The sequence below is a fragment of the Nycticebus coucang genome, chromosome 2 (assembly GCF_027406575.1).
Source record: "Nycticebus coucang isolate mNycCou1 chromosome 2, mNycCou1.pri, whole genome shotgun sequence".
NCBI classification, from domain to species: Eukaryota; Metazoa; Chordata; class Mammalia; order Primates; family Lorisidae; genus Nycticebus; species Nycticebus coucang.
This window is the reverse complement of record NC_069781.1, coordinates 152,434,417-152,455,839: the sequence shown is the minus strand read 5'-3', so window position 1 is coordinate 152,455,839 and position 21,423 is coordinate 152,434,417. Positions and strand designations below refer to the sequence as shown.

At 38.6% G+C, this 21,423-nt stretch overlaps 1 protein-coding gene across 2 annotated transcripts in view; it reads left to right on the top strand.

Moving 5' to 3' along the window:
* The window catches only part of RPGRIP1L (RPGRIP1 like), a 115,213-nt gene that overhangs the window by 82,373 nt on the left and 11,417 nt on the right, over positions 1 to 21,423 (top strand). For both annotated transcript variants that reach the window (XM_053601889.1, XM_053601899.1), the window contains 2 exons: positions 13,037 to 13,220; positions 20,302 to 20,386. In XM_053601889.1, the coding sequence (XP_053457864.1) occupies positions 13,037 to 13,220; positions 20,302 to 20,386 (269 nt within the window). The remainder of the gene's footprint in view (positions 1 to 13,036; positions 13,221 to 20,301; positions 20,387 to 21,423) is intronic.

Below are 21,423 nucleotides of genomic sequence, written 5' to 3'. Positions count from 1 at the left end.
TGGTGTCACAGCTCACAGCAACCTCAAACTCTTGGGCTTTAGCGATTCTCTTGCCTCAGCCTCCCAAGTAGCTGGGACTACAGGCGCCCGCCACAACACCTGGCTATTTTTTTGTTGCAGTTGTATTGTTGCTTTTAGCTGGCCAGGCCGGATTCGAACCCTCCAGCTTTGATGTATGTGGCCAGCGCCTTACCCACTGAGCTACAAGCGTTGCCCAAAGTAAACAATTCTTCATGCCTCATCTTTCCTGTGCTTTCAGAAATTCTACTTTTGGCAGCAGGTACTGACCATTATCCTGTGTTGTCTTAGTTCATTTTGTGTTGCTATAAGGAAATACTTGAGGCTGGGTAATTTATAGAAACAGAGCTTTATTTGGCTTATGGTTCCATAGTCTGTACAAGAAGCATGGCACCGGGTGGTGCCTGTGGCTCAACGAACGGAGTAGGGCACTGGCCCCATATGCTGGAGGTGGCAGGTTCAAACCCAGCCCCAGCCAAAAACTGCAAAAAAAAAAAAAGAAGAAGCATGGCACCATCATTTGCCTCTAGTTAAGGGCCTCAGGCTGGTTCCATCTATGGTGGAAGGCTGAGAGAAACTGATGTAGGCAGAGATCACATGATAAGAGAGGAAGCCAAGGTGGGAGAAAGGAGGTGCCAGACGCTGTAACAGCCATGTCTCACAGAGACCAGTAGAGTGAGCACTCACTCACCCAAGGAACAGCACTGATATTCTCATGAGGGATCCACCCTTATGACCAGAACACCTCCCACTGGGCCTTCTCTACCAACACTGTCACTCAGAGTGAATTTCATCATGAGGTTTGGTGGATACATATCCAAACCATATTACAGGTGAAGCTTAGTTTTGTTAAGTATACCAAATACAATAAAATGGTATCATATGGAAACAAAACTCAAGAAATTGTCATAATAGGAATGCTGTGGTTTGAATCATGGTGTCCCCTCCAAAATTCATGTGGAAACTTAAACTCAGGTGCAAGGGTATTTAGAGTCATGGCCCTTGGGATTAATTAAGTCATGAGGGCTCTGCACCCTAAGAATAGCACCCTGATAAAAGGGCTTGAAGTGAAGGGAGCGCTCCTTACTCTTTTTGTTGTTTAGAAATTACCCAGTCTGTGACATTTTGTAACAGCACAAATGGATCAAGACAGCATTTTATTTTGATTAGACTGGTTTTCAGTATACTACTTTAGCAAATTATTGAACACAAGTCATGGAAGCTTTGTCTTTGAATATTGTAGAAGTGCTATAAAGAATGTCTATATGCCCTTTACTCAGATACACAAATTTTTACCATTTGCATTTGTTTTATAATTTCTGTTCTCTCTTACATATGCATATATATGTGCACATACTTATGTATTTATTTATAAACATACATTCATATATACATGATTCTTATGAACCATTTGAGAGTTGCAGAAATCATGCCCTTTACCCCTGCATACTCCAGAATAATGGTACAACATTATCTAATCTACAGTTTCTATTAGAAATCTGCCAGTTGTTTCCGTAGTATTGTTCATAGCATTTTATTAATCTGGCCGAAGATCAAATCCAGATCCCACTCTGGGTTTTGTTTTCATGTCTCTTGGCCTCCATTAATATGGAAGGGTTTCTCAGTCTCTGTTTTTTTTAAATGTAGGCCATTTATATTATAGACTATCCCAATATCCATTTGGATTGGTCTGACATTTCCTCCAGGTCAGATTCCGGTTACTCATTTTGGTGGGAATACAAGAGCAACGCTGCGTCCTCTTCGGTGCCTGATATCAGGAGGCACAGAACGTCATTTTCACTAATTGTTGATGGTGTTCACTCTGGCCAAAGTGTTGTATCATAAATCTTTTTTGATATGTGACTCTTTTTGTTCTTTTAGAGATAAGGTCCTGCTCTGTCCGCAGGGTAGAGGACAGTGTCGTCATCCCAGCTCACTGAAGCCTTGAATTGCTGGGCTTCAGAGAGCCTCCTGCCTCAGCCTCCCACGTAGTTGTGACTACAGGCATGTACTGCTACACCTAGCCAGTTTTTTCTATTTTCTGTAGAGACATATTTTGTATTTTCTGTGTTGTCCCCGCTGGTCTCAAGCTCCTAGCCTCAAGCAAACCTCCCTCCTCAGCCTCCAAACATTCTGGAATTGCATGCAAAAGCCACTGCACATGGTCCATAAATCCTTTTATAAGCTGAAAAATATTTGTGGCTCATTAGTTTCTTCTTTTGTCTCCTAAGAACTGTTTCTGTAGAAATCTCAGAACAGTGATAGCTTTCTTAGGAAGGAAGGTGTAGCTAATTGCCAATTATGTGCTAAAGCACATCCTATGTAGTATCTCCTCATAACGTATTTCTTCAGCATCTACTGTATGTCAGGCAGACATAAAAGAGGCCATTCTTTCCCAGGAGATCCTCGGGGAAAGCAATTATAATGCAGGGCAGTTAGCACCAGGAGAGTGGGAGGCTCAGGGCGCTGGGGGAGCCTCCAGAGGGCGTGCCTGACTCAGCAGGAGGGGCCTCCATCACGGATGGCTTCCTAGAGCCAGGAAACCTTGAGCAAGAGTTTAAGATGACTGGGAGTTAGTGGGAAGGGGGAGAGTATCACGATAGGCCTGGAAAGAATGTGGAGCGTGGCTTGTTCTGGAATTCAGAGTTGGTTCTAGGACATCCATGCCTGTGCTGGTGGGTATGGGGAGCCACAGGAGAGTAGGCTGAAAAGGTAGGCATGGGCCAGAGCATTGAGGCCTCTGGGGATTTTTAAGAAATGGGGAAAGATCACTGAGTCATTAAACATTATTTAGAGAGCACTTGCTGTGTTGCAAGTCTTACTCTCCAGTCTGGGAATGTAGTAGTGAATAAAAGAATTAAGGATATTGTTCTGACAGAATTTAAACTCTTGTGTTACATTTTAAAACATCATGCTGTCAAAAATGTGAAAAATAGATTTGAGCCACAGACTAGTTAAAAGTCAATAGATGAGTTGTAAATTCCAGGTACTAAAATTAAATAAAAAATGTAAAAAATATATAAAAAGTAAACAGAGAACCCTACAATATAGTTATCCCCACCTTACAGGCTTTTTAAAAATTGCCTCCATCTTATAATGTCACAAACTAAGACTAGAAGTCGTGTCCTAGATAAACATCATTCATGCCGGTGACACTGTGGATTGGATTTGTCTAATGCACTCACTGTGTAAGCAATTCAAGATCATTCAGGGTTTTTTTTTTTTCATATTATAGAATCTGACAGCTCATAGTTATTTCTTAGAAATGTTGATCCTTAAAAAGAATCTAACAGATTTCCCAAGACTTCCACATATTACTTAGTTCTTTTTCTTTTCTTCATGTCTGTGATGTATAATTAATCATAGATTACTTCATTTTGTTTCATTTCATTTACAAATTTATGAGCTTCACTTTGTTGGTATGAAATGCTTGTCCCCTCCTTTCCTTTCCAAAGTGGCGTAATTAGTGTTAGCATCTTTTTTTTAACAGGCTACATAAAGTTTAGTGGCTGGATTAAATCAAGTCATTAACATAATGTGCTACCCAATTTGCCCCTATCTCTCTTCGTTTCCCGGACATCAAAGTGCCACAGAGCGCAAGTGTAATTGTGCCTTGCTGGCCTGTCAGATCCCGTCAGCCTGATGACTGCTGCTTTTACTAAAAAGCTTCTAGGCATGATAATTAAAGGCGAGGGTTAGGGGGGCAGAAGTCTGAGAAATGTAAAACTTTGGACATTTCTCTATAAATATTTTATTAATTTGAATAATCAGAAGTTAACAGTATAAATGTGATGTATAATACATTGATTAAAAGCTTTGTTTCAGGTCCTCAAATAGACATCAAAACTGAAAATTTGCATCTGTCATGGCATTAAAAAAAAAGAATTAACAATCCTCCTTTCACATTATTTCTTATTTTATCATTTAAGTAATGCAGGCTTCATTTTTCACAACAAAATGCATCACTATTAATTCACAGATACCTTAAAATGTGCCCACAGGTGAGAATGGGAAATTACGGGCTGAAAGAGCAATGAACTCTTGTGTACAGTACATATTTACACCATTGTCTTTCTCTGGTCCTGCTAATAGCAGTTTTGTAAAAGCTGCCATATTCAATTGTTCTACATTGCAATTTCACCTGGAAGCTAATGTCTCTGAACAATGAGCTGGCGGTCCCAGGTGATTGCAATAATGATGTTCAGCAAAATAGGTATTTAAACTTTGAAAGGCAAAAAGCAATTCATTAGTTTTACAATTCATGTATGAAAAATTATTAAATCACTTCAGAATCAAATATGATATCCTATCCGTGGGTAAAATAAGCCCCTCCCAATGTTTTGCATGTGAAAGCTTAACCTAGATAGAATATAGGTTTTAAAATATATTTTATGTAAAGCCAGAAATATTGGATTACTCACTCTCCTAAGAGTAATTACTTTAAAAAATCTTTGTGCTTTGCAACTTATCTTCTCCTAATATATCATGAACATTTTTCCACAGCAGTGTACTCTTATTATTTTTAACATATGCATAATCTTGCATTAATAAAGCTGTACCTTATTTAAATAAGTCCCTATTGATGAACCCTTAGGTTTCTATCATTGTTAGCTAATAAAAACATCTATTTTAAACATTACAGTGTTTGAAAATTTCTATTCCCTCTCATCACACTCTTTACCAAACTAATGGATAAGAAATTATGCCTCACTGATGATTCCATTTTAAAAAAAGAATCAAAAAAGTTAAATATACATGTATTTCTAGATGCACATACAGACATAACACTTAGGTTTATATACTAAGCAAAGAAAATGTGTAGAAGGATTAGACACAGAGTCCTAACAGTGTTAGCAGTGAATATCTCTAGGGCAGGAGTCAGCAAACAGTAGCCCATGTGCCAAATCCAACCCTCTACCTATTTTTGTAAATAAAGTATTATTGAAACACAGACACACCCATTTATTTACATATTGGCTATGCTGCTTTCACTATGAGGGCAAAGTTGAGTACTTGCAACAAAGACTACACAGCCTGCAATTCCTAAAATACTTGCTGTCTGGCATTTTGCAGAAAAAATTGCCAACACCTATTTAGGTGATGCAATGAAACTAGCATTTTTATAATATGCATTTGATAATTTATATTATTGGATTTTTATAATGATGAGCATAGATTGCCTCTAATAAGGAAGTAATTTGTTAGCTAATTCTGTACTAAAATGTTAACAGAATAACTAATAAATAGTTTAGTATGAATATTGTGGAAGCTTTTCTATAAAAATGTTAGAAGGGTCAGGAGATGTAGGATAAATCTGTTTCGATTTAGAGCAGTATTTCTCAAAGTGCGGTCCCTAAACTTCAACATCAGCATCACCTGCGAATTGGTTGAGCTGCAAATTCTTGGCCCCCACCCCAGGCTTAATGATCAGAAGCGCTAAAGGTGGAGCTCACCGGTCCATTTTATCAGACGTAGCATATTCGGGGATATGCTAAAGCATGAGAACCAGTACTTCTCCCCCTTAGCTGCACAATAGAATCACCTAGGGCACATTTTTAATGCCAGAGTCTGGGCTCCGCCCAGATAAATTAAGTCAGAATTTTGTTGATGGCTCCCCAGTGATTTTAATGTGCAGCCAAAAGCCACCGTACTACATCTGTTCTCAATGATGGTGAAAGTAAAGTAGCATATCAAAATCACCTGAAATTGAGGGCGATTTTTAAAATTCTCTCCTTCCTTGACATTACTGCCATCTTAAGCCACAGTTAATGATGGAAATGTGTCATATCCCTCAGGTGTAGTGGGACAGGAAAAAATATTCCAAACCACTGCTTTAGAAAATGTGGTAACAAGCTTCTATAATTTGCTGACCATTATAGACACAATAGTTTACGTGGTGTATAAGGGACACCGTGACAGTGTTCTAAAAATAAGTTCTCTCAACACTAGCACCATTCCACTGCCTGTCACTGAAGTTTGCAACATGTATATTATTTGCTTAATATAGTGCATTTTGATGGAATATGTTTTAAAAGATAGGTTACTGCCACTGAAGGAAATGGGGCTGTTTTGTATAGTTTTTTAGAGACTCACTACCCTGACTTATGACCTGTTACCTTGAGTTTCTGGGGACATTGACTTTCTATGCACTCTTACTTCTCCCAAAGAGTTATTATTTTTAAAAGCCAAAAACATGGGCGCCCATAGCTTAGTGGTTAGGGCGCCAGCCACATGCTTCTGGGCTGGTGAGTTCAAACCTGACCTGGGCCTGCTAAACCAAAAGGAAAAAAAAATAGCTGGGCATTGTGGTGGACGCCTGTAGTTCCAGCAACTAGGGAAGCTGAGGCAAGAGAATCACTTAAGCCCAACAATTTGAGGTTGCTGCGAGCTATGACATTACGGCACTCTATGGCAGGTGACAAAATGAGACTCTGTCTCAAAAAAAAAAAGAATGGGCGGCGCCTGTGGCTCATTCGGTAGGGCGCCGGCCCCATATACCTAGGGTGACGGGTTCAAACCCCGCCACGGCCAAACTGCAACTAAAAAATAGCTGGGCGTTGTGGCGGGCGCCTGTAGTCCCAGCTACTCGGGAGGCTGAGGCAAAAGAATCACTTAAGCCCAGGAGTTGGAGGTTGCTGTGAGCTGTGTGAGGCCATGGCACTCTACCGAGGGCCATAAAGTGAGACTGTCTCTACAAAAAAAAAAAAAGAATAGCCAAAAACTTTTCAGTTAAAACTCACATGAAGTGTGGGTACGATTCCTCATAAAAGGAAGTTCTGGAGTCTAGTTGGAGGTTGGGGGGACCTCGTTGAGTCTGTGAGGTGACTCAGGCCATGCCCAGCCTAGAGACATGAAACTGTAAGAATCACTGTGATGTGTGTGCATTCCTGCCTTTAATGTGGCTCTGTCAACACCAGTGATGAGTCTGGTTCTTTAAATCAGCTATTTTGAGCTTGTCTTAGAGCTCACCCCATTAAAATTTGAACTCTATGAGGACATACACATAAGTCATGGCCTTTTTGTCTCTCATTTTGTTATCAGGTACCAAATTCTATATACTGTGGCTCCTATAGGTAGCCTTTATTTGCATTTATTTATATACACACACTAAGCATATACTATACACATATTATACACAAACATATATAAACCATTTTTATGATAATAATAATTCCCATATAGGTTGGTTAACCATTTGGAGATTAATTTGATAATCCCTTCAATTTGAATTTCTCATACACATTACCCAGCGATTCTACTCCTAGGGTAATCAAGTATGCATACAAGAAAATATGAAAGGACAGGCAGTTCAACATTGTTTATAACAGCAAAAAAATATAAATAAGTTCATTATTTATCAGCAGGTAAGTGAATAAATAGACTAGATTATATGCAATATAAGTGGAATTTAGACAATAGTATCAATTAGATCTTAATTGTAAATATGAATAAATCTCAAAAACATGGCATTGTAATGAGTGAAAAAACAAAAATTGCAGAATGATTAATAGAGTATAATACCACTGATATGAAATATAAAAACATTTTTAAAAATTAGTATTCTAGGCTCAGTACCCATAGTGCAGTATTTAGGGCACTGGCCACATACACCCAGGCTGGCGGGTTTGAACACGGCGCAGGCCTACTTAAAAAACAACCATGACAACAACTACAACAAAAAAATAGCCAGACGTAGTGGGCACCTAGTCCCAGCTACTTGTGAGACTGAGGCAAGACAATCGCTTAAGCCCAAGAGTTTGAGGTTGCTGTGAGCTGTAGCACCACTGCACTCTACCAAGGGCAAGGTAGTGAGACTGTGTCTCAAAAAATAATACTCAATACTCTGTTGTTTATGGATACATACATATGTAGTAGAAAATATTACAGCATATTTAGGGATTATACAACCAACTTTAAGATAGTAATTTACCTATAGGAAATGAGGAAGGAGGTTAAGGATTTGGGAGTTGGTGGCTTTACCTGTATCTGAAATATTTTATTTCTTCAATAACAGCAACATCTGCTTAAGATGGTGAGCACTTGAATATGTCAGATTATTTTTCTGTACTTTTCTCGTGTTTGAAATGTGTTATAGTAAAAATAAATTAGGTTGGGCATAGCAGCTCACACCTGTAATCCTAGCTCTGTGGGAGGCCCAGATAGGTGGATCACTTGAGCTCAGGAGTTCACGACCAGCCTGAGCAAAAGTGAGAACCCATCTCTTAAAAATAGCCAGGTGTTGTGGTGGGCACCTGTAGTTTTAGCTGCTTGGGAGGCTGAGGCAAGAGGATTACTTGAGCCTACGAGTTTAAGGTTGCCGTGAGCTATGACACCACCAAGGGCAAGAGTGAGACTGTCTCAAAAAGAAAAAAAAACAATTAAAGAAATGCCTTCCTATTCACTGTAGAAATTTAGAATGAGGTTAAACTCACCTGTACTCTCACCACAGTTAGATTTAAATGTAACTGACTGAAATAAGTTGCAAAACCATTATCATAGGCCATTCTTGGTGATACACTACGTTTTAAGGGTTGTCGTGTTGAATTCATTTTAGAAGCCTAACAGTCCAACTCCATTATGGCTGCTTTGAGGGCTAAAACCAGAGGAAGAATTCTGCATGATCCCAAGTAAAACATGACAATTTTAAGCATGCAAATAATAAGCCTAAGTAAACCCTATAGAAAAATATGACCCAAAATGTGAGATTAGCATCAGTCAGGAAGCAATGGTGGAATTGAGCCAAGATCATGAGAGGTATAATGTATTTTTCTCGGAGAGTAATACAAGCTGTCATCACGTTTCTGGATCATTCAGTCACATAATGCAGTGTCCATCTCTACAGACAACTAAAAATAAGCTGCGTGCAGTTCTTATTTGAATGACTTCTATTAACTTTTGTTCACCACAATCAAAATTGATAAACGCTCTTTTTACATGCTGATGTTGACATCTTCTATCTAGGGAAGCTAATAGGGTAATTGATGAACAAGAAAAAAAAATACTGAGAAGCTGCGTCTTACCTGGTAAAAAAGGTTCATGCAGGAAGCAAAACAGGAAAAGCCTACAGCCGATGCTGTCGGACGCTGACACCCGCAGAGGGGTGGCCTGTCTTGTTGCTCTAATAATTCTGAACAGACGTTATTACGCATCCGTCTCAAAAGGCTTTGCTTCCATCACTGCCATTTGAATTACTTATGCCTGGCCTTTTCCCCTTGTTTTTTATTATGAAATATTTCAAACATGCAGAAAAGTTGAAATAATTCTACTCTACCACCTAGATTCAAGAATATAGACTGTATTTCAGATAGTCTTAAGCTAAAATCTAAAACAGCAAAATCATATACATTTTCAATAGTTAGTAACACATTTTCTGAAACATAGTATCACATAATATTTTTTAAGAGGGAAAGCACTAACTGCAGTGTTGCATAGTTCTGGCAAGATGTATATAAGCTATTCAGCCTCCTATATTTTATTAAATATTTATTTAGAGTCTAATAATCCTGTCCAGTGCTGGGAAGGATGTTAAATAGCAGATGAGTAACATATGGTCCTGCTCTTTGGGAGCTCACAGTCTATAGATAGAGGAAAGTATGTAAACACATCCGTGTGTCACAGTGTGACCCAGAGGACTGAACAACCATTCACTCTTGGAGGTAGTAATGCTGTCATAAAGGAGACTGTGGCCGAGGCCTGTGATGAGTGGAATTTTATTTGTCGCAAAAGAAGATTTCAGAGAGAATCAATAACAGATGCAAAAACTAAGAATGCCATGGGTTTGAGGGAATGGCTAGAGTGTAGGGTAATCAATTATCAATCAATTTAGGAGAGAATTCTGTTGGGGTTGTAGACACGAGAGGCAGTGAGGAGAATGGGCGGGACTGCAGGTAAGCAAAGAGCACCAATCTCTACACGGGGCCTCCACTCCCTCCCAGCCTGAGGAGCCCCGCACCGCTGATACAGTGAGCAGTGTGCATCCCCAGCCACCACTGTGCCTGCAGTCTGCCCACATGGTATCTCTTATGCTACTTCCCTCTATTTTCTCCCCCCTTATTCTGTCAGATTTCTACTTTTTTAATAACTAGGAAATTAGAGTATTAGTTACCTTCAGGAGAACCTAAAAACTTTTCTCTAGAGCTAAAAATGAGAAAAGCAATACCTTGTTTTTCTTTATATTCCCAATAGTTGAAATTATGTCTGGAGATATTTGCTTTCAACAGCACAGTAAGTCACTGAGATATTCAGGAAGCAAAACAAGCAGGAGTGGGTGAGCTAGAGTATATAGTTGGTGTGAAAAAAATGAAAATGACAAGGAAGGCTCCAGGCCTCCTGGCTGTAGGTGACTAGGTTGGAGGGTGATGTCCTTACTTGAGATAGGAAATTTCAGGGATGATTGGGATTGTGGGAGATACAAAGGAGAGAAAATGAGTTAATTTCTGACATGTTGGGTTGGAATTGTCTGTTATGCATTTTATTTGATTCTTAATCTTCATACATAATCTAGTTGAACTTTTGATTCACAGGGGCTTGAACACAACCAGGATTGTTTCAGTGTTGAATAATGAATTGTCTGGCACCATTAGTCAAATTGTTAATGTTTGGAAAATCTTTTATTCAGAGCTTGCTTCCCTAGATAAATGCTATTGAGGACTTACTCTTTTTGGTTTTGGGGTTCCCCCCCCCTTTTTGGATTTAAATTGATTCATATAGAATCAAATGAATGAAGAAATGATGATAACTTTGCCAATTATATTGATCAGAATTAAAAAGAACACAGGATAGAAGTAATGGTGGTGGTTGTGGGGGGATACCCAAAAAAGAAAAAAGGAGAGCAGAAAAGAGATAGACATCATTAAAAGAATTTTAAAGTTATTTTATTTCTTCAGCTATTACAGTAGTTTTTCTTTTTTGTTTTGTTTGGGTCTTTTTGCTTTTGTGATTTTGTTTTTTGGCTGTAATCCAAGTATCTACTTTTATTTAGAATTATATTTTAAACTTTAAAGAGTTACAAGTTTTCATATTGGGCTTGTATAGCTAATATATTATTAATAAAATACCCACTTAAATAAATATGATTCCCCTGCAATTTAAATGTTCATTTGTCTCTTTATTAGGTTCTGTGATAAACAATTTCAGATTCCTATCTTCACAAGGTAGAAATAAGCATGTATATCGCTTTCTCTTTTGTATAGCTGTTTTTATTTAATTCTTTTGTTACAGAAGCATGAATGTTTTATAGGATGTTATTGTTATAACAATTCTAAGTTTGTCAAATTCCAAGTTATGTAACAGACTTAATTATACCTTATGCTACATTTAGATCAGAATTGTAAAATATATGTGTGTACAGTATTTTCATAACCACAATACTTTTTATTAAAGAAAAATATCGTTTAAAATATTTTCTGTACTACGTAGTTTTCAGTGAGCAGTGAAGGGGTTTTCTGAGGTAAGATTAGACAATAGAGCCAACTTCATTTTTTATGCACGTGAATGGAGAGGGCTTGAGGTTATTAGTTGAAACCGAGTAACCTTTCCAGGCTTTCATCTCTTTCTTTTCAAATTTGAATATGAAAAGCATATTCAAGTCAAAGACCATCACTTTAATGACATTTGGCAGTCATTTGATTTATTAGGTTTTAGAAAAAATTTTCCTTTAAATATTTCATCATACTATGCTAATCCTCGTGGTATTGCCAGCTGCAGCCTTGTACCTGCGTTAGTGGAGACAGAATGGTGTAGAATTTTCTCTGTCATCCTAGTAAAATTTCCATGAATCTATTGAATAATAAAATAACCTTATTGAAATATTCAGATTTGGGTTTTTAGTTAAAGTGTCTTAGATACATAATAAAAGAAAATGTCTTTTGAAAGAAGGGGGTAAAATTACTTCATCAAATATTGAGGGGGTTGACAGCAATGGAAATGGTCCTTTATGGAAATAGTTTTACAATAGCACACTTACGCTTTTCAATTTGATTAATTATATTACACGCTTTGAAATATCTAAGAAATCACTGCAGTGAATTTGTGCATTGATTTACATTACACAATGAATTCATAAAAGCTGGTCACATAAACAGGTCTTATTTTCAGGTTTTTCTAATTATTATTTAAAGTTATATAATTTACAGTAGCGCGTCTCTGAATTTAGTAAAGAGGGATTTTGATAATCATGAACAAATCTTAAATTGTAAAAAACAAATTTAACTGAGGAATCATTTTGGTAAGACGTAACTTTTAAATCCTACTCTGTTAATTATTTGAAATCATTATTGAAGGAGACGTTGGTGACTCCGATGATCATGTCTGTGGCACCAAAACCTAGTAAGCAAGATTAAAGTGAAAATAGAGCAACTATCGTTTTAGTTGTTAATTCTATAAAACTGAAATAAAAAAAGAATTGTGAGAAAATATACTTGTTTAGTTAGATACAGCATTTTGTGTCTTTTGTTTGAAAATGTATTACTCATTAAATGAACTACATTAGGGCAGAAATACAAGAGAATGAACGGTAGTTTCTGTTCTAGTTAATATATATTCCTGTAGCTCCATGTATTAGCATAATACCTGGAAAGTGTTCAACAGGCTTTGATCTCTGAATAACCAAAACTTTCTCAGGTACTGGAGATTAAATAAAAGCAGTGATAAACATGTACTTCATTATGGAGTTTGAAACAAGGCTAACCGATACTTGTCATTCCGAAAGCAATCGAGATGAAGATCTCATAATCTTCACTCCTGATGGACTACTAGTGGGGTATTTATAGCCGCAAATGTAAATCAGGAGACTATTGCCATGACACTGTTAACTTCAAACCCTGGGGCATTAGAATCTCATTCTCTCTTTCTCTGTCATGAATAATCTATCATGTGTAACATACAGTAGTGTACTTTGCGTTCAAGAAAAGAAACCCATTGGCCTTTGTGTTTTATTCGAAATTGATAGTGGAAAAGAATAAAGGATCTTTTTGTTTGTTTCATTTCTTTGTTGTTTTTGTTTTTGTTCTTTAAACAGCCATCAGAAAAAATTCGGATTGAGATCATAGCTCTGAGCCTTAATGATTCTCCAGTGAGCCTGGATGACACGATCCAGCGGCTGTTTGTTGAGTACCGATTCTACAGTCTTCCTGCCGAAGAGACCCCTGTGTCTCTTCCCAAACCCAGGAGCGGGCAGTGGGTCTACTATAACTTTAACAGTGGTATGTATGATTCCTGTGTAGTGTAGAGTCTGATGTTTGTCCTTTTATCCACAAAGGAAGCTGAAGGAACAAGGAGAAAGTTTAACTCTCTAATGTTCACATAAACTCACGGGAAGTCTTGTCAGAATAGATGAATAAAAGTCAAATTTGTAGCATAAGGATTAAGAAAATGAAGTTGAAGTAATGATGAAGTTAAGAGAAAAAATGAGAGAACAATTTTTCTAAATTTTCGTGCTGTATATAATAGTATCAATAGAAAAATAGCTGCTAGGTCTGCAATTGAATTTAATTGAAATATATGATATTTCAAATGAAAAAAAGTGCTGGTATTTTAATCATGCCATTCAGCCCATTCACTGGCTTAGCGTTCGTCCGTCTTCCTCATCAGGGTCATCATACGCATGTCTCTCCCGAGGTCTAGATGTTGAGGGTGTTAACTGATTGATCACGTTAACCTACACGTCCATTTACAGCAGTGGGCAGGTTCTCCCTCGTAGGGTTTCATCTGTCAAACCACAGACGTGTGAGTCTGGAGCAGCACAGACCCAGCAGGCACCCTGTAAATTCTTAGTCAATTTGAAGGAATTTTTAAGAATACTGTATGATCATCATTATCTCACTAGAGAAGACTAAAAAATCATGTCAGGCCATCATGAGCCTTCATTAAAAACTGCTTAGTAAGTTGTTCTCAAACTCTACATTAAAACAAACCATAAAGGTGGAATGTTGTATTATCTTTAGCAGAACAGGCCATCTCACACTAGTTGAATACTATTTTTTACCACGAATCTTAGACATTTCATTTTGGATAATCAAGCTATTGTATTAGCAGGATTGCAAATGCTCATGGTGACTTTTTTTTTTTTTTTTTTTTTGCATCTGGCATTTTTAGAAATGTGTTTATTGCTCACAGTAGTAAGCTTGAGTATCTAGAGAGCTGATTTTTCAGTCTAATCCTTCCCCTAACCCCGTCTCCACAATTTTTACTATTATGTGAGACATATAAATTTTCTGATTCCTTATTTTCTTATCTAAAAATTAAGGTGCAGCCGGGCAAAGTGGCTCACACCTGTAATCTCAGCACTCTGGGAGGTCGAGGTGGGTGGACTGCCGGAGCTCACAGGTTCGAGACCAGCCCAAGCAAGAGTGAGACCCCGTCTCTAAAAAATAGCCGGGCGTTGGGGCGAGCGCCTGTTAGTCCCAGCTACTCAGGAGGCTTGGGCAAGAGAATCTCTTGAGCCCAAGAGTTTTAAGGTTGCTGTCAGCTATGATGCCATAGCACTCTACCTAGGGTGACAAAGTAAGACTCCCTCTCAAAAAAAAAAAAAAAAAAGGACTTTCTAAGATCCTTTGTAGCTCAAATTTTATAATAACAGGTCAATTGGAAAATCACATGGAAATAAGTAGCTTTATCAGAACAAAAAATCTGATTCTACCTTCTTGTCATTCATTTGATATAAAAGAAACATTTCCAAAAATATTTTCTCAGGCTTCCTAGAGAGCCTTTATTGCGAAGTACCAGGAAAGTAAACCATATCAAAATATAATTAGTAGTGAAAGAACTATTCAGTCAGCTGATTTTAATGAAGATACCCCAAGAAAAGAGACAAACAACTTTGGCTTTTATATTATTCTTTGTAAAGGTCAGCAGTAGAATATTTGGCTGGACTGGTAACAAAATTGTTTTTTAAAACTGATTGTACATTGAGAAACTTGGCTATGCAGGGAAACAGATGTTTCCATTTGCTTAAAGAGCAATGCAAGTACTGGCTGGCTCAAAACTGTGAGACTCAGATTTGACTATGTAGAATTTTGAAGAGTAATGGGAAATTAGAATTTTAAGGAGATTTATCCAGGGGGAGGGGAGAAGAATATACTCTGCTTAGAAGCAAACTAATGCTATTTTACATCTATTATATCTCAAAAAGCAAGTCTTGGGTTATCAGCAAACTTGAGAAATAATTAATATTAACCTTGCTGAAGGTTTTATTTATTTATTTTTTTATTTTTTTATATTTTTTTTTGTAGAGACAGAGTTTCACTTTATTGCCCTCGGTAGAGTGCCGTGGCGTCACACAGCTCACAGCAACCTCCAACTCCTGGGCTTAGGCGATTCTCCTGCCTCAGCCTCCCGAGTAGCTGGGACCACAGGCGCCCGCCACAACGCCCGGCTATTTTTTTTTGTTGTCGTTGTTGCAGTTTGGCCGGGGCCGGGTGTGAACCCGCCACCCTCGGTATATGGGGCCGGCGCCCTGCTCACTGAGCCACAGGCGCCGCCCAAGGTTTTATTTTTTTGTTGTTTAAGTATGGCATAATTAAAATGTTTATTTTTAAAGCATTTTATTTGCATGTCCATTGCAGAGGGATCTCCTTGAATCTTTGGTGAATATGTAGCCATCTCATCTTATCTAATTATTGCAGTGCTTTGCCATTCACTTGTTACTTGATATCAAAGGTCAATGTAATGTAGCCTTACATCTTCCAAATCTAATTAAATGTTAATGAAAGTAATTTTATTTCCAAACTGACTTTTTAATTCAAATGGAGAATGTAGAGGACAATTAGTACATGCTGTCTCCTATTTGAACACTATGCTGGTGGAATGGAATCTATACAAGAGATTTGTCTGCTGAGACCTAAATTAGGTACCTAAAATGAGAGGTGTGGACTGATGATCCCCTGGATTATTCATAATTGAATTCAATTTTATTAAGAGGTGTTAATTCACCTCCACCAAAAAAATAGATATCTTTTGGGAGCTACTAACACTGAAAAAAAAACTAAAATTGAAGACATTGGTAGCAAGAACAAAACATTTGTATTTTATTGGGCTTGAAAATTTTGCTCAGAGAATGCTGAGAAAGCAAGAAAATAGTTTGGGGGAAAAATAAGATTAATGGTAGATCTGAGAATGTTGTCTTGGCCAAATAAGCCTTCTAGGGAATTGGCAGTGGGAAGAAAAAAAGATTAATGAAATCATCCAAACTTTTTATGGCACGTAGAGATCTGGGCCCTTAATCTCTCTGGGGATTGAACAATCTATCTGTTGGAACGATTAAAATTTAATTCAGGAGATGAAGAAGATGTAGAATGTCAGATTTTGTTTCTAATGGGAGGAGAAATTTGGCAAAGATAAGGATTATGGGGATGATAACACTTTAATACAAAAGTTATCTGCAATCCAAGGTTATCAACTCTCTATAATTAAGCCATCCGCATTTCTTACTTCTGCCATACGACATTGATAGAGAACATGAGGATTTCTCCAGCCTGCTAAGTGAGGGGTATGTTTTGAATGGTAGACAACTATAAAGAGCAGTGGAGTACCTGGACCCCGGTTTATGCCTTTTGTATGTGCTTTCAGAACTTTGTGCCAGAATCTAGCAAGTCCTAAACAAATGTGATTTCTGAGAGGAATTAAAGGTAAATAGCTTAACCCTTGAAGCGTTTTGATACTTTTTAATAATCACTAGAATAGCTTTCTAAAGAATGTATTTAAATTTTTGAAATTGTAAATCGTTTATCTAGTATTTCAGAACACCAAATGAATCATGGTGTTCATAGCATTTTGACCTACAGACAGGGCCAAAGTGTTCCCATTCCCTCCAGTGTTAGCACAAAAGTGTTCACTAGCTTCTGATTCTTTGTTTGTTTGGTTTTTTTGTTTGTTTGTTTTTGAGACAGAATCTCACTTTGTCACTCCGGGTGGAGTGCCAGGGCATCATAGCTCACAACAGCCTCAAACTCCTGGGCTCAAGTTATCCTCCTGCCTTCCAAGTAGCTGGGACTACAGCTACAGCTGGCATCCGCCACAATGCCCACCTAGTTTTTCTATTTTTAGTAGAGACAGGGTCTCACTTTTGCACAGGCTGTTCTTGAACTCTACAGGCATGAGCCACCATACCTCGTCTCTTAATCCCATTTAAAATTGGGCAAAGAAGGGTTGGAATAAACAGTGGTTCTCAACGTGTGATACCCTGACCACCACCAGCAGAAGCAGCAACTAGGAGATTGCGAGTCTCAGGCCCTACCTCAGACCTATAAACCAGAAATTAGGGGAATTTAATAAGCAGCAGTGTCCACAGGATGCTGATAAACATTCAAGACTGAAAACAATTAGGCTAGATTAAGATGCCCAATCTAGGCCCTGTGTGTGCAAGCACGAGAGCCATGGTTCCAATTTGGTACACCTTTGGAGAACTAAGCTTATTGATAGGGAGCTCTGGAGTCCCAAAATTAAATTTAAAGATTTTCTCTGGCAAGAGATTTGATTTAATGTACCTGGACAAGTTGTATCTAAACAATACCCCTCTCCAAAAGAGTAAAGAGAACATGAGGTGTGGTTTCCCTTGATACCATTATGGAACTCTCTCTCACACTCCAGCCTGTGCCAACAAAATGACCACGGTTTAAATAACAAGGAGAGTCTGGCTTCGTCTAAGTGAAAAGAGTTAGATACCATGGAAGTTAGGAGAGCAGGCTTTGCTGAATTCAAAGGCTGGCTCTGCTGCTTTCTAACAAGGTGGTCTTGTAGAGATAACTAACCTTCCCTGGGTCTGTTTCTTCATCTGCAATATGTGGGTCAGCATGGTTCTCCACCCGTGTGATCACAGTACAAGTACTGTGTAGAGTACCTGGTACATAAACATCACTCAGGAAACGAGGGCTCTCATTATTTTAATCTTTGTTAAGAGAATGGAAATACAGTGTTTTCTGACTAACTGCATGAAGGGGAAGTACAAGGAATCCCCATACACCGTATTTTACCAGTTACAGTAGTAAAGATGTTTTCTAAAAGAGGTTAGACATAGAATGATCAGATGGTCCAAGAATTCCACTTCTGGGTCTATACCAAAAAAATTGAAATTGTGGACTTAAACAGGTATGTGTGCACCCATGTTCATAGCAGTGTGATTCATAATAGCTACAAGATAGAAGCAAACCATGTGTTCATCATAGGATGAGCAGATAAACAATGTGATGTATACATACAGTGGAATATTATTCAGACTTATAAAGGAATGAAATTTAACATATGCTGTAACGTGGATGAAGCTTGAAAACATCAATGCTGGGCAGTGCCTGTGGCTCAAAGGAGTAGGGCGCCGGCCCCATATACCAGAGGTGGTAGGTTCAAACCCGGCCTCAGCCAAAAAAAAAAAGAAACCATCAATGCTGAGTGGAATAAGCTGGACGAACACAGTATGAGTCCGCTTACACAGGGTCCTAGAGCATAGTCACGTTCATAGGGACAGAAAGTAGAACGGCAGCTCCCAGGAGCTGGGGAAGGGGATTGGAGAGTTACTGTGTAGCAGGATAGAGTTTCCATTTGGGAGGAGGAAGAAGTTCTGGAAATCGATAACGCTGATGGTTGAACCACAGTATGAATGTACTTAATGTCACTGAACTGTATGCTTAAAAATGGCTGAAATGGTAAATGTTATGTTATGTATGTTTTACCACAATAAAAAAAATTTTTTAAGTCGATGAAATTCATCAAAACTAGTCTAGGTTTAATTGAACAACCCTTTATTTGGATGCTGTCCAGTGACGTTGTCTTCCTTTTTTATTCTAAACCACAGAGATTAACCTTGTCTTCAAATGATATAAACCAGTAAAAGCTTTAGAAGTCTGGAATAAAAAAGAATATGGTGTACCACATCTTGAATTGACAGTTAACAGCAAAAAAACAAAAAAATCCCATTGAAAAAAGGCCCCATTTGGCTTTGTGCACTGGCAGCCTCTAAAAAATAAAGCACTATCTCCCAGCATCAGTGGAATCATCTATTAACATGACATTTTGACATTAATAAGTAAAACAAAATACTCTGAACTCTTTGTCTTTATTGATTTCTGTGAATCTCAGTAGCCTGTGTCACAGGCTAATATACAGTTGCTAATATACCATGCAGAGAGCAATAAGCCGGGTGTTGCTGTTTGACCTTGATTGTCCAGAGTCAGTTATTAACATTACTGCGTCTTCAGTGATACCTACTTCTCACCAAACCCACCCTGTGTAGACAGCTTTGCTCTCAATCCATGTGCCCAATTCAGTGTCACGCACACAACTGAGCAAAACAACTGAGTTGATGGCATCATAATTTGGGAGTGAACTAAAATTGTCCAGGGAAACATTTTAAGTTTGAAATATGCTTGTTCCCAGCAGACCCTAAGGAGACTTGGCTTTAGAATTGCCATGATGTCTTTCACCTTTTGTGCACTTTTGATCAGGGATAATCTTTAAGTTGAAATCTGGTCACTGGGGAGCCCGTAGGTCCAAAATGGCATCTGGAAAAGAAACATCGTCAGAAGCTAAGGCATAGCTGCTCGTCTGCCGAGCTGAGAACAAATGGCGAGGATGAAAATTGGAGCCTTTGCTCTCTGAAATGCTATTTTCCCCGAATGCAGGTGCTTCCAGAGGCAAGCGTTTATCGTCTTCTTCCTGGTGGGACTTGAGATCAGTTACCTAATCTCACATTGCAGCTAAGTGAAGTCTGGCCGCACTCCTGTGTGCCAACATGGACCTTTCAAACCAGAGACAAACGTCACACCCTGCAAAGCCCTTCACTGCCTCCCGCCTCTCCCAAACCCTCACCAGGCACCAGCAGACGTCAGCCTGCGGATTTCCTCAACTCAATACACGAGATGCCTCTTTTATTGCGTGTTGTGGCAGGAGAGGAGGATTAAATTACGGAGGCTGTCAGGAAGGACAAGCACTCTGCCATATATTATCATTAACACTCGCTTCTCGGGTGGAAGAAAACGCAGTAAATCCCTCAAATACAAAGCAATAAAGACCGTTGGCTTTTACTGTCATGACTGCCAGGGCCATTAACAGGCGGTGACAGTGATGGGGCACTCTTAGATGCTGCGTGTATCTTTTCCGACAGTGTGCGCACAAACCTGCCAGGGACTTGACACTAGATCACATGACTATTCAGATTTGACTCTGTTTTCCAGGCATACAAGTGAGGTGGCATGACTTGGGTCTAAAACAGGTATTTATAAAATACAGAATGGTACTGATGTAGCACGTTACTGAGTGATTTCCTTTTGTGGCGTTTTTTTTCTTTTGGTATAGTGATCTACGTGGATAAAGAAAACAACCAAGCAAAGAGAGACATCTTAAAAGCTATACTACAAAGACAAGAGCTGGCTAATAAGAGGTACCTTAGAGCATTCCAAACCATGTACTGGTTTATATAAAGTAGATGTCTGTAGCATGGTGTGGTCAAAATAAAAAAAAAGGCGCCGGGTGAGGAATCCAAACACCTGGATTCTCTCTGTCCTTGAATGAGTACATGACCTCTCTTTTCCTCCTAGAATATAGTGAGCCTGTATTCCTTATAGAGTAATTGTAGAGACCCTATAGAATTTTGAAAACTACCGGGCGCAATACCTCATGCCTATAATTGGAGCACTCTGGGAGGCTGGGGCAGGAGGATCCCTTAGGCTCAGGAGTCTAAGACCAGCCTGAGCAAGAGGGAGACCCCATCTCTACTAAAAGTAGAAAAAACTAGCAGGCGTTGTGGCGAGCACCTGTAATCCCAGCTGCTTGGGAGGTTGAGGCAAGAGTGTTGCTTAAGCCCAGGAGTTTGAGGTTGCTATGAGCTATGATGCCATGGCACTCTATCCAGGGTGACAGAGTGAGACTTTCTCAAAAGAAAAAAAAATGAATTTTGAAAACTAAAAGTATCATATTGCCGTTCCTGTGTAACTGTAGAGGGCATGACAGCTGGAAAGGAAGGTGCACTCTGGAGTCACCTGGCTTGTATATAAATTCTCCTCCATCACCCACTAGCTGTCTGACCTCGGACAAGGAATTTAACCTCCCTGTGCCTTGTTTTCCTCATCTGCCAAATGGAGATAATAATACCATACAGGGTTGTTGTGAGGATTAAATGAGATAATATATGTAACACTGATTGAATAGTACCCAAGACCTGGTGCACAATGAGTGTTCACTGCAATCATTCTCGGTACTAGTCATGTTAATATTAACACTTGTAATAGCTCATCGCCCTTTCAGACTAACTAGGATCTTACTATCCCTGTTTAATCATCATTTCACATTTTTTAATGTATTTTATTCAAAATTGAATGGGATAATTTGCAATTCTGGTACAATAGAGAAAAAGGTATCCTTTTCAGAAGAAAGATTGGTTATCTCTTGATATCTGGTAATTTTCTCATTAGCTCCTGA